This window comes from Cryptotermes secundus, unplaced genomic scaffold (genome assembly GCF_002891405.2).
Source record: "Cryptotermes secundus unplaced genomic scaffold, Csec_1.0 scaffold2716, whole genome shotgun sequence".
Lineage (NCBI taxonomy): Eukaryota > Metazoa > Arthropoda > Insecta > Blattodea > Kalotermitidae > Cryptotermes > Cryptotermes secundus.
The window spans coordinates 127,553-139,785 of record NW_019722992.1 but is presented as its reverse complement, the minus strand read 5'-3'; the positions used below and the strand labels follow the sequence as shown (position 1 = coordinate 139,785).

Below are 12,233 nucleotides of genomic sequence, written 5' to 3'. Positions count from 1 at the left end.
CCGAGGGGTTATAAGGAGGATAACTGGAGTTAGAATTCAGAGTTTGAAGAGAGTCGCCTTTAAAGGAGGATTTGAACACGGAAGCACGGAATAGCCATTGTTATAAGCCGTTACCAGGCAACTACTAGTGAAGATTCTGCGGGCTGAAAAAGACATAGCGTGTGTTGTAGTGAATTCTAGTGTGGAAATCAGCGATGGCGCTATAATTACTAATTGTATGTTAAAGTGGTCAATAAATCCATTATCCAATCCAACACCCCGTCTAGAGTCACATTACTACTACGTGACAACATGTATCTGGATAGCTTAATCTATTCGACTGAAGATCTAATGCTTGAGAGTTTAGTTTTCTCTGTTAAAGTGAAGGAAGTACGCATTGGTAATCAGTCCACGTGTAACTCCGGAATCCACTAAGCCGAACCTTAATATTAAGAATTTGTATTATATTTGTATAACTTTTACTGTGTTTTGCGAGATTTACGTTATCTAATCAGTGATAAGCATGGGTAGCAGAAGCTTAAGTATCTGTGCTTATCTTAGAGTCACTTGACTTTCCACGAATCCTTTTGTAGTATAATTATGTCTATATTTCCAGACGCTTACAGGTAGTGTACCTAACTCCACCCCTTCCCCCCTCCCACTACCAACTGAAGTATACTTCAAAGTGGAAGATGGGCGGAATAATTTGGCAGGGATGGGGACTCTTCCCCGATCTCCTGCCGAAGTAATAAGTAAACATTTATTTACTTTTTATCGATGCTAATTTTAATATCTACTTACACGTAATGAGTTTTGGCGACATAAAACGAAGTGACATGGTTTAAGATATGATCTTATGACCGAGGACTCTGTGAACATGATAACGAAACTATATTTTCGCAAATAAAAACATACACTTTTCTTGATCAGCTGAGCAAGTATCAGTTTCTCAGAAAATAACGTGCACTGTATGTTTAATTAACGTAGAATACAAACGGGCAATAAAAAACACTGATAGTAAAAATTATTTTTTCATTAAATTGCTCTCACCTGCTCTTGATCTTACCGGCTTCCCACGCAAAATTTCTTGTCGCTGCCTCTGTTTCTTTGCTATGCATAATTTACTGTCGCTTAAAAACGCTGTTAAAGCAACCGATCAGCCAGGGTTGATTATTCTGCACCATCACGCAGCAATCGGGGATATACGTAGTAGAACCTCACACTCATTCTGTGTTTAAGGCCGTGATGTCGAAGTGGGAGGTACTAGTTCCACATAAATTCTATTTCTTTTTTTCGGTTTTAATACACGAAACGTCTCGAGGGCATGAACGCTTGTGATAAAGTCTGCGATATCTGATCTCAGCGTTTAAATTCGATTGTTTGAAAGGTGACAGAATCGTTGATCCTCCTCCTCGAACCCCATGATGTAGCAACCTGAATTGTAGTGGAAATACCACTAGTGAGACACTGCAGGTAAGCGTGGATATAATAATGTGTGTCTGTAGCATCAGATGAAAATGCCTGAGAGTAACAGCAGTTCTTTGTATGGAATCATTTTTTTCTGTAAGTTCCCCAAAATAAAGTAGATGATTTTTTATTGCTAGTGGGGTGGGACTAAGTCCCTTCTACTGCAGTCACTTCTGGCCTATGGTACCAGCCCCAGATGATAGGTGAGGGTGAGTGTGGAGCAATTGGTGGAATGAAGATTGGCAGGGGAAAGGGAAGTACTCGGAGAAAACCTGCCTCAGTGCCACTTTGTCCACCACAAATCCCACTTGACCAGACCCGGGATCGAACCCGGGCCGCCGCGGTGGGAAGCCAGCGACTAACCGCTTCAGCTATGGCGCGGTCAAGTAGATGATTACACCGTTTCGAATATAATTAATGATACTGCTCAGCTGGGCAAAGTACGCAGTTTAAGAGAACGGGCATTGTTGACATTTTTGTGAAAACCAGGTCAGCGTATGCTTCACTTCTCAATATAAAGTGGATTGGTAACAACAGTAAAGTGAAACTGTGCTATTTTTCGAGGTGAATTTCACGGTACAATTGGGACCACTGGGAAGACCAAGGCGTAGGTGGGTGGACAGTATTGAAGATATAGGAGAGATAAGATGGGATGGTTTGGACTGGATTGATCTGGCTCAGGATAGGGACAAGTGGAAACGGCAGTGAACCTTCATCTTCCATAAAATGCTGGGAAATTCTTGAGTAGCTGCAGAATTTGTGGCCCCTCAAGAAGGACTCAGCTATAAGTAAGGAAGTCAACTTTCCTAAAGAATGCGTATGCGATCGTCCTGTGTGCATCTCTGTATGTCCCCCGTCAGCTTTTGAATGCCTGAACCAGTCTTCATGAAACTTGGTATGTATATAATGGTACCTGAGCTCATCTTAACGGCCTGTGTGCATGTCTGTATGCCCCCCGTCAGCTTTTGAATGCCTGAACCAATCTTCNTGCTCAGCTGGGCAAAGTACGCAGTTTAAGAGAACGGGCATTGTTGACATTTTTGTGAAAACCAGGTCAGCGTATGCTTCACTTCTCAATATAAAGTGGATTGGTAACAACAGTAAAGTGAAACTGTGCTATTTTTCGAGGTGAATTTCACGGTACAATTGGGACCACTGGGAAGACCAAGGCGTAGGTGGGTGGACAGTATTGAAGATATAGGAGAGATAAGATGGGATGGTTTGGACTGGATTGATCTGGCTCAGGATAGGGACAAGTGGAAACGGCAGTGAACCTTCATCTTCCATAAAATGCTGGGAAATTCTTGAGTAGCTGCAGAATTTGTGGCCCCTCAAGAAGGACTCAGCTATAAGTAAGGAAGTCAACTTTCCTAAAGAATGCGTATGCGATCGTCCTGTGTGCATCTCTGTATGTCCCCCGTCAGCTTTTGAATGCCTGAACCAGTCTTCATGAAACTTGGTATGTATATAATGGTACCTGAGCTCATCTTAACGGCCTGTGTGCATGTCTGTATGCCCCCCGTCAGCTTTTGAATGCCTGAACCAATCTTCATGAAAAGCGGCCTCCGTAGTCTAGAGGTAACGTTCCCACCTCATGACTCGTAGTACGCGGGTTCAAATACCCGGCAGAGGTCGTCGAATTTTTAAGGGCGGAAAAATTCAGGGAACAAGTCCTCCGGGAGGGACTTTAAGCTGTGTGTCCCGTGTCATAACTTTACGGCACGTAAAAGAACCTTATATCCCCAAAGGGGATCGCTGAGCCAAATTCCAGGACGTTTCCCGCCCAACAATAGCCTCTAAGGCCTCTGATCGATGGGTGAAGCATTATATACACCGCTAAGCAAGTGGCCGAACTCGCTTGCTCGGCGGGACTGATGGTACGCACCATTTATCGGTAGGGTATAGAGACTGGTAGAATATCATAGAGGGAAGCACAATAGATCAAACTGGTCGCCCTGCATAGGAAACCCACCCTCTCTAAATAACTAACTAACTAATCTTCATGAAACTTGGTATGTATATGATGGTACCTGAGCTCATCTTAACGGCCTGTGTGTCTACATGTGTATCGTTGCTAGACAACGGCTCAGTAAACACGTTTCCACGTCAAAGAATGCAGGCATCAATAGAAGAATTGGTGGACGCTTTGTTTTCTGTACGATCCGTGTCTTGTCAAAGGAGAGTCCATGGGTCTGTTTGTGTATCCCCTTATCGTTGCAGGGCAACGTCGTGGTAAAAACGTTCCCGCTGCAAGGAAGAATTGCTGCAGGCGTCTTTTCCTTTGCGGTTCTTGTATTAAAGGAAAATATGCCATTAGTTCTTTCCAGAACTTCTTGCCTTCCCATCCACACCTGGGTGTCCAAGTATTTCTTTTCAGATTTTCGGACTGGCACTGTATTTTTTTACTGTGACGCACGGAATATATTCCGCCCATCTCATCCTTAATTTTAACACCTTAACAATATTTAGAGAAGAATACAAAGTATGAAGCCCCGAAATGCTGAATCGTCCTTTTTTAATTAAAATCTCCTGAGAAACTTGGAATGTTGCAGTGGTAGAGGTATTCTAATGTAAAGTTTCTTCGTTGGTAGTGCCTTTAGTACGTGTACAACGAAGATTTTATTTTCACCGCCACAAGTTGTTAATGAAATGGGTGAAAAAAAAATAATGACTCAGTCAGAACGGAGAAATGGACTTCATAAACAGCCCCGAGTAATGAATGAATGTACAAGGGGTGGGCCTTCTTGGCCCTTGCACCGCGACCACAGTGATCTAATGTGCCTCCCCTAAACAGCCCCGAGTAACTACCAAATCTCAGGTAATGGAGCCCAGAGGTTCGAAATCGCTAACATTGAAGCCCGCCAGTGGTCTTTCGGAACTCCCACCCTCACAACCTATATTCCTGACATGAATGTTATGCTGGGTATCCCATCTCTACGGTTTCTCAAATAACCGCTTCCTGAGAGGCGTCTGGTAACATTTTGTATCATTCTTTTTCTCGCTTATTCTGTTTGATGTCCGAAAAGTCATAACCTCCGCTCAATCAGTGTTAGCACACAGCACACATTTACAGAGGACTGAATGGGACGGCAGGTTTCTGTAAATACAGGATGTTTGTGAGCTTAATCTTAAATGAATTGTATTTCACTGCCCAAACACTGGAGGTTGCTACTGCAGGATTCAATCGATAGGTTTGTTATCCATGTGGTACTGCATATAGAGTGCAGTTGGATCCGATCTTTTGCGTTAGAACTCTGAAATTATGAGTAGAGCCAGTACTCTGACGTGTGCGGAGTAAAGCAGTGAGTTCCTTTAAAACATTGCCGCAATTTTTCTTTCCATGAGATGTAAAGTTTAGGCCTACTGACGAAAGATTTCCTTGGGGTTGTGACTGTTTGTACCCTGTAGTGTAATTTTTTTAATGCTAGTGGGGTGGGGCTAAGTCTCTTGTACTTCGGCCACTTCTGGCGTATTGTACCATCCCCAGATGATAGGTGAGGGTTATTGTGGAGCAATTGGTGGAATGAAGATTGGCAAAGGAAACCGAAGTACTCGGAGAAAACCTGCCCCAGCGCCACTTTGTCCACCACAAATCCCACTTGACCAGACCCGGGATCGAAACCCTCTGGTGTAAGGTTTGGCGACAACAGAACTTGGCATCCTTCATTTTGCTACGAAGGATGCACGAACAACCGGCAGTGGAGAGTGAGCATGTGCATTATTTTGCGTGAAAGGCAAGATGAAACGTCTCATAAGGAATGAGGAAATGGTCTTAACATATTCAAACTATAGGGAAAGTAAAGTGAAAGATTTGAGGATATTTGGCGACAGATATCCAGTTCACCTTTCACCCACATGGTGGAAGTAATTACACCCTTGAGCATGGCATCGACCGTAAATATCCTTCAGATGGAACAGCTGTTGCGGTGGGAAGTGATACGTTGACAGCTTCGCAGTCGTGAAGTCTGTGAAAGCCACAGTTAGGCTTGTTTATTGAATTCAGTAAGACTGAATGACAGACCAAACTGTGAATTAAAAATACCAACACATGCAAGATTTGAGGGCCCCACAGTGGTGGTCATGAAGAGTTCTCTTTTCTCTAACGCCGTGTAGTCCGTTGAAAATGAACTGACGTTTCGGAGGAACATGACGCCTCCATCTTCAAGGTCGATTGACAAGCCAAGCAAGAAACTAGCGTGAAGCAGGTAGCAATCTCTGGTGGACGCTGTTTCTTCCTCGTTTTATTCTTCGATCCTGAAGATGGAGACATTATTGGATTTATAAAAGTGAAAAGGCTTGAATGTGCTGGACACATAATACGTGCCAGCGAGAATAGAACCGTCAAGAAAATGCTTAATACTAAACCAGAAGGAAATAGGAGAGTGGGAAGACCAAGGTTAAGATGGGAAGAATGTGTGTGGCAGGACATAAGAATTTTGGGTGTAAAGAACTGGAGGAATGTAGCACCGAATAGAGAAGAATGGCGAGCAATCCTGAGGAAGACCAGGGCTCACAAAGGGCTGTCGTGCCAGTGATGATGATGATGATCCTGAAGATGGAGGCGACATGTTCTTCAGAAACGCCGGTTGATTTTTAGTGGACTTCACGACGTTATATCCCAGAAGATGGAAGGTTTCATACCAATACATGTTTGTAATTCTTCTGTATATTATTCTGATATGAGTGGTTAGCATTCTTGATTTGTATTCAGGCGCTCCAGGCTTCAGATCTCGGTATAGAAAACAGCACATCTGTCTCTGTCAGACATCTGTCATTTCAACGCGTACTGCGTATGCGACAACCGCAAAATGCTTAGTCGTGAGCAGTTGTGTTTGAGGGTAGAACGCCTGCAACATTAACCAGCAAAACACTAGACAAAATGTTGAATGATTAGTGTAATGCACGTTTGTAAACTATGCTCCTCCTCGTGTGTGTTTAGTATGGCCTGTACACAATGAGGAGCTGCTTCCTGTGTTTTACCAGTGGCGTGACTGAACAAAATGGCCGCAGCAGCCACAGCACGCCAGCCGTCATGATGGTGCACAAAAGTAGATAGATGTTCATGGACTGCATAGTATGTATAAATGTAACGAGGAACATGTTCCAGTGCGGTACTTATTCGCCTTAAGAAGGAAACTTCTACACAAGAATACCGTGACTGTAGGTCCTTTAGGGTGCATGTTTTGTGACTTCGATAAAACAGTTCATCGTTGATTTGTCAGTTCTGGGTTCAGTGTTACATATTGCATTCCGCATCTGATATTAGGGTAAAACGTATAACCACGCATTTCTGCCTTCGGAAGGACAAAGATTGAGTAGCGTGCTATACAACAGGCAATCACAGTGGTCGTACGGTCCAAGGCATGAAATGTCTTAGCTCACTCGAACACTGGGGTCGTGGGTTCGAATCCCACTCAAGGCTTGGATGTCTGTGTTTATTTTGTGTTTGTGTTCGGTACCAGTCTTGCAACGGACTGATCCCCCATCCAAGGAGTCCTATCGACTGTCGTAGATTAAGAAACTGAAGTGAAACAAAACGTTTCACGGATGCCCTATGCTCCAAGTGGAGGTAACAGAAGAAGAAGAAGAAAAAGAAAAAGGAGGAGAAGGAGGTTTGTTCTGCAACTTTCTGGGTCACGCTGTTGCTTCGAACACCGGTGCTTGCCGTAGTAGGAGAAACGTGCTTGGGCTACAATGTGCTAATTCTTGTCGTGTCTTAATACGATTATATTTAAATCTCCATCAGAATTTTGCCCTGTGACTTTCAGTTCGGAGCCGATGGTATCATGTCTTGTTCCTCGTTTCTCTCTGGTATTATTTTCCATTCTTTCAGAAATCATTGCACAGGCATTGTCACGGCGTAGAGTTCATGTTTAGAAACTGCATGAGGCATGTTTTACCTCATGAAAACTGCAAAGAAAATAACTATATAGAGCAAGCAGCTAGAACCACGCCGGACTTAAACGTGCGTGAAGCTGTCGTGCTCTGTCGCGGGGAGTTCTGTTTTCCCACCAGCTGTTTCGGGGTAGGCCTACTTTTGGAAATGGAAGGTTCAGTGATAAGCAGCGGTTAGATCACGACTCGTAAAGCTACATGATAACATAGTAGTGATACTTGATAGGCCTGCAAGGGAAGAAAGTAGTTCACCCCCCCCCCACAAGGAAAATCGTGTTTAAAGTGATGACGAAGTACAGAGAGATATTTTGATCCAAAAAACGTGAAAGGTTATTTAGTATTACGGTGAAGAAGTAACATAATTCTAAGCATGCCATATGTCTATAGGGTCTGTATTTCAGTACAAGGTTGGTAGTTAGCACTCAGCAGCTCTAGGCTGAAAAACGTTTGGGTACCCCTGTTATCTGTGTTTTGAACAAGTACGGAAGTAGTATGCCTTTCTTTCTCACTTGCCACACACAAATAACAATTAGTAAAGGTATTCGTACTGACGTTAATGTAAACTCATCTTCTCAAACAGGTCCGTAACATTCTTTCCATTGTTTTAAAGACGCAGTAAGTAACTGACTACCTCACATCTTGTAGAAACGTGTAGCAGCTCAGAACACTTCGGTCGTCTCTTCAGGTCTTTCACCTGCATTTTGTTGCACACTGCGTTTCGTTACGTAGCATAGATCCGTGTACTACTTGTTGCATATGAGGGTCTTACAGCAGCGGCAGTGAAGAGCTCCGTCTTCTGCGATATTACGTCACGTAGTCCGGGAAATGTCAACCGAAATGTCGGGTTACTCCCCAGACAAAGCAGGATTAAATCTCGGAAGATAGAAATCTTAGTACAGCAAGGAAAAAGATAAAGCTGTCCCTATGCTTAACTAATTAAGCACTACGCCATTAAGACGTACGGGGGTGTGCATGTATAGATCCACATTTTCTTGACTTCTCCACTAGTTGGAGGTGAGTGGTCAGCTTCACACCCCGGCCGCTTTGCCCCCGGGGAAAGAACCCCCAGTACCCATTCTATAGGAGGTTGGGTGGGGTCCACAGCCAGTCTGGACTATATGAAAAATTTTAAATTCTTGCCCCCGCCGGGACTTGAATTCTGACCCCTTGGTCGTCCAGCCCATAGCCAATCGCTATACCGGCTCCCTTCGTATCGTACAGTGGTAATGAGAAGATAATAGTTATTCAGTTGACCTGTAGATTCACTTCATTTTACAGAACACTAATGTTCTTTCCCTTAATCAACAGAAGCCGTCACTGTTCCATTCCCCAAGCAACATGAATGCAGTCCACACCATCGCACCCGGTTTCATTTAAGACATATTTTAATACTGCCTTTTCGTTCATGACAAGGACTTCACTCCAGGTTTTCAGAATTAAATTTTGAATGCATTTATAATTTCTCGCGTGCGTACCATATAGTCCTGCTCCGAACATTTTATATTCAGTTTGAGCACATTAATGGTAGAGAAGAGAAAATTCTTAACCCTACGGAACTCGAACTCCGACCTCTCCCTCGGTCGTCCAGCCCGTATCTAGTCGCTCTACCGACCACACTATCCCGGTAAAGTAAGTAAAGTAAAGTAAAGCTATCCCTGTAACAGGCCGTGAAGGCCCATAGGGTTGTGAGACGTTGAGGGTCCCACATTATCTAGATAGTTGGCTCAAAGATGGCGGTAAGGTGACAGCCTTGCGCGCCGGCCGCGCTTTACTCCCCAGGAAAATTATTTAATTAATTCTTGGTACTCATTTCTGTCAGAGGCTGAGTAAATCCCAGGGCCATAGTGCGGCTGGAAGGATGAGGTCATTTAAAAAAAAATCCAATGACTTCATCGGGACTTGATCCCGCAACCTTCCGACTTGTAGCATAGTGCCTTAACCAACTACAGTGTCTGAAAATAACTGGTCCAACATTTCAGTTGGAAATGAACACGCTTTACTGTTTTTGAAAGGAAGTGTGAACCGGCTACCCCTTCAACTCCCAGTCCGTTGCAGTGTCACAGTTCTGTGGAGACCACGATACACACACACATCTCACCTATGAGAGCAGTCTGTACTGTCCGCAACCACCAACCATGACCTCTTAGTATTCGGAAACTTTTTCCCCATTTAAATATATGAAATATTTATAACAGAATTTCCTGCCTTCTCACCCCCCTTACACACGAGTCCCATCATGCACAGTGTTTTTGGGTTTTGTTCAATTTAACTCCTGTTTTTCTTTACAGTTGGTATCGTACCTGGGAATCGTCTTGTTTCATGCATTGGACTTCGGGTTGAGCGAAGAAGAGGAGCGACATCTCAGTCCGGACCTCGAGAGGCTTATAGACATGATGACAGCTTCCGGTAAGCTGCATAATTCCAATTCCACCAAACTTTTATGGCGGGAATATACCACCTTTTTACCTTTCAGGTTGTCCTCGTACCATTACCTGACGGATAAATAGAACTAGTCTGGGATATAAGCATGTAACAGGAAATTGGCACGCAGGTTTGTTCTCAGACCAGTCTTCTTTATACAGAAGTAATATTTGTTTAATCCATTCTCACTCACTCATGGAACTGAGCCCATATTGGGAAGCTGCCAATTGTGCAGCTACTCAAGAACTTCCCAGTATTTTATGGAACCCGAAAGTTCATTACCTTGTTCACAAGAGCCTTCCACTGGTCCCTATTCTGAGCTAAATCAATTCAGTCCATACCATCCCATCCTATATCTCAAAGATCCATTTTAATATTATCCACCCACCTACGTCTTTGTCTTCCCAGCGGCCTCTTTCCTTCCTGCTTTCCCACCAGTATCCTATATGAATTCCTTCTTTCCTTCCGCTATTCGTGTTATATACCCTGCCCATCTCATCCTCCTTGACTTGATCATGCTTAATCCATTCTAGAATTTCAAATATTTGTACATAAAGTAACTAGGTATTTAGTCCTAACAAGTTTGTTTCAATTTCTGCGATTTAATTGATACTGCTATATTCACACCTATGTTTCAGTGTTCAATTCTTAAAACATTCCGAACACTTTAAACCAGTATGCTACCGAAAATATGTAATTCTCGGAAAATCCCACAAGACCTACTCACCTATTGCACAGAATTCCAGTTCTAAAAATTTGATGTTAATGCTCTACTAAGGCAACGCAAGTCTATAATATAAGAATGAAATGCAATTTAGGCATGAGTTAGAATTCCGGGCTCCTGTCTAGGTGATCATGGGATGAATGTTACTCAGGTCTGACATTTCATATTGCTGAGCGGGTCAGAGGCCGAGATCTCACTAAAGATCACTGTCGGCGTCCATTTGGTAAAGTTGTCTTAAAAATTTACAAAACTTTATACCTCAATAAGTCAGCTAGGTGGTACATGGGCTAGTTTTGATGTACATTCTGTATGTGGTAGTAGAAAATGTTGGCATCCCTGTCCCAGAACTTGAAGTCGATGACTTTTTTTCGCTTAGTGGGGGGTGGAATCCAACTGGTTCCACTCGGAACGGCTCCACTGATTGGCCTATTGTAGGCTGCCCCGTGTGATTATGATGATGGAGAATTTGATGGAATGAAGACTGGCAAGGGAAACGGAAGTACTCGGAGAAAACCCGCTCCATCCCCAATTTGTCCACCACAAATGCAAGTCGATGACTTCGTGAGGTGTCTTTCAGAGAAATCATTTAGAAACATTTATATTGCGGCGGTATGTCCAACAACGAAACACGCGCTGGGTTAAGAGAACCCGCATCGCTTTATGCGAACACGCATCGTCACTCATGCGACAACAGTGATGAAGTCACTCCACTGGGACTTCCGTTCGAGAGGTCGAGATTTCAGTGGCGGTACCTCATGTCAGCAAAATTCGAGCTTCCTATTTCACTGGGCTGAATTGTTCAATTTTTAACATTGACAAGAATGCAAGTTCAGTGGCTGATCTCCTGCTACTAAGATTTGATTCTGCTGTGTAATAGAGATGGGATGAGTGATACCTGCCACACAGTGAGAAGATTCTTCGTCCACGGATACCTGATACGAGTTATGTCTTGAGGAAACTCTGAATACGCTTAGTCACAGAATCTGTAAGTAAGCCACTGAGGAAAGAGCCATGATAGCTCAGTCGGTATTGCGACGGGCTACGTGATGGACGGACGAGCTTCGACTCCCGGCAGGGGCAAGAAATTTTCCTCTTCTCAGCAGCGCCCAGACCGACTCTGGGGCCCACCCAGCCTCCTATCCAATGGGAACTGATGGCTCTTTCCCCGGGAGTGAAGCTGACAACTTACTTACATATAGTGCCGAGGTCAAAAATGGTGAGGCTGTACCTTCATTCCCCCATGCGTCTCCATGGCGTTGTGCGTAATTAAGTAATCTCAGGAGAAACTTTGCCTTTATATTTACGCCACTGGGGAAAGTGAGCTTGCAAGCGTGACACATTCAGGATATGAGGGTGAGACGAACCACGTTCAAGGGCACACGCTGTTGTTTGGATTGATAGTTACACAACACGCTGAAGTAGCACTGACCTCTAATCCAAAATATACCACAAGTAAGTTACATGTATAGGCCAGAAGTGGCCTGGTACAATGCACTTAGTCCGAACCCACTAGCAATGAAAAAAAGTTACATGTGTTGATACAATTATAACGGATTTGCTCAAAGCATTTCCATGCAATGGCTCGGTGAACACGTTCCAATGTGCAACAATGGAAAATGTGTCTCAGTGGACAAATGTTATAGCTCCATGCTAGGCAACAGTAAGCGCGCCAATGAACTCGCTGGCTAGGAATCACGTGACCTGTGTTTTCTGCGTTGTCCGTGACACGGCTAAATGACGGAGCCCG

The 12,233-nt window shown here is 43.8% G+C and overlaps 1 protein-coding gene across 1 annotated transcript in view; it reads left to right on the top strand.

Moving 5' to 3' along the window:
• Window positions 1-9,629: 9,629 nt before the first annotated feature.
• LOC111861598 (protein spire homolog 1) overlaps window positions 9,630-12,233 on the top strand; it is a gene marked incomplete at both ends in the record, with an annotated part of 89,143 nt that continues 86,539 nt past the window's right edge. Inside the window, one exon of the mRNA XM_023846295.1 lies at window positions 9,630-9,747. Within this exon, the coding sequence (XP_023702063.1) occupies window positions 9,630-9,747 (118 nt within the window). The remainder of the gene's footprint in view (window positions 9,748-12,233) is intronic.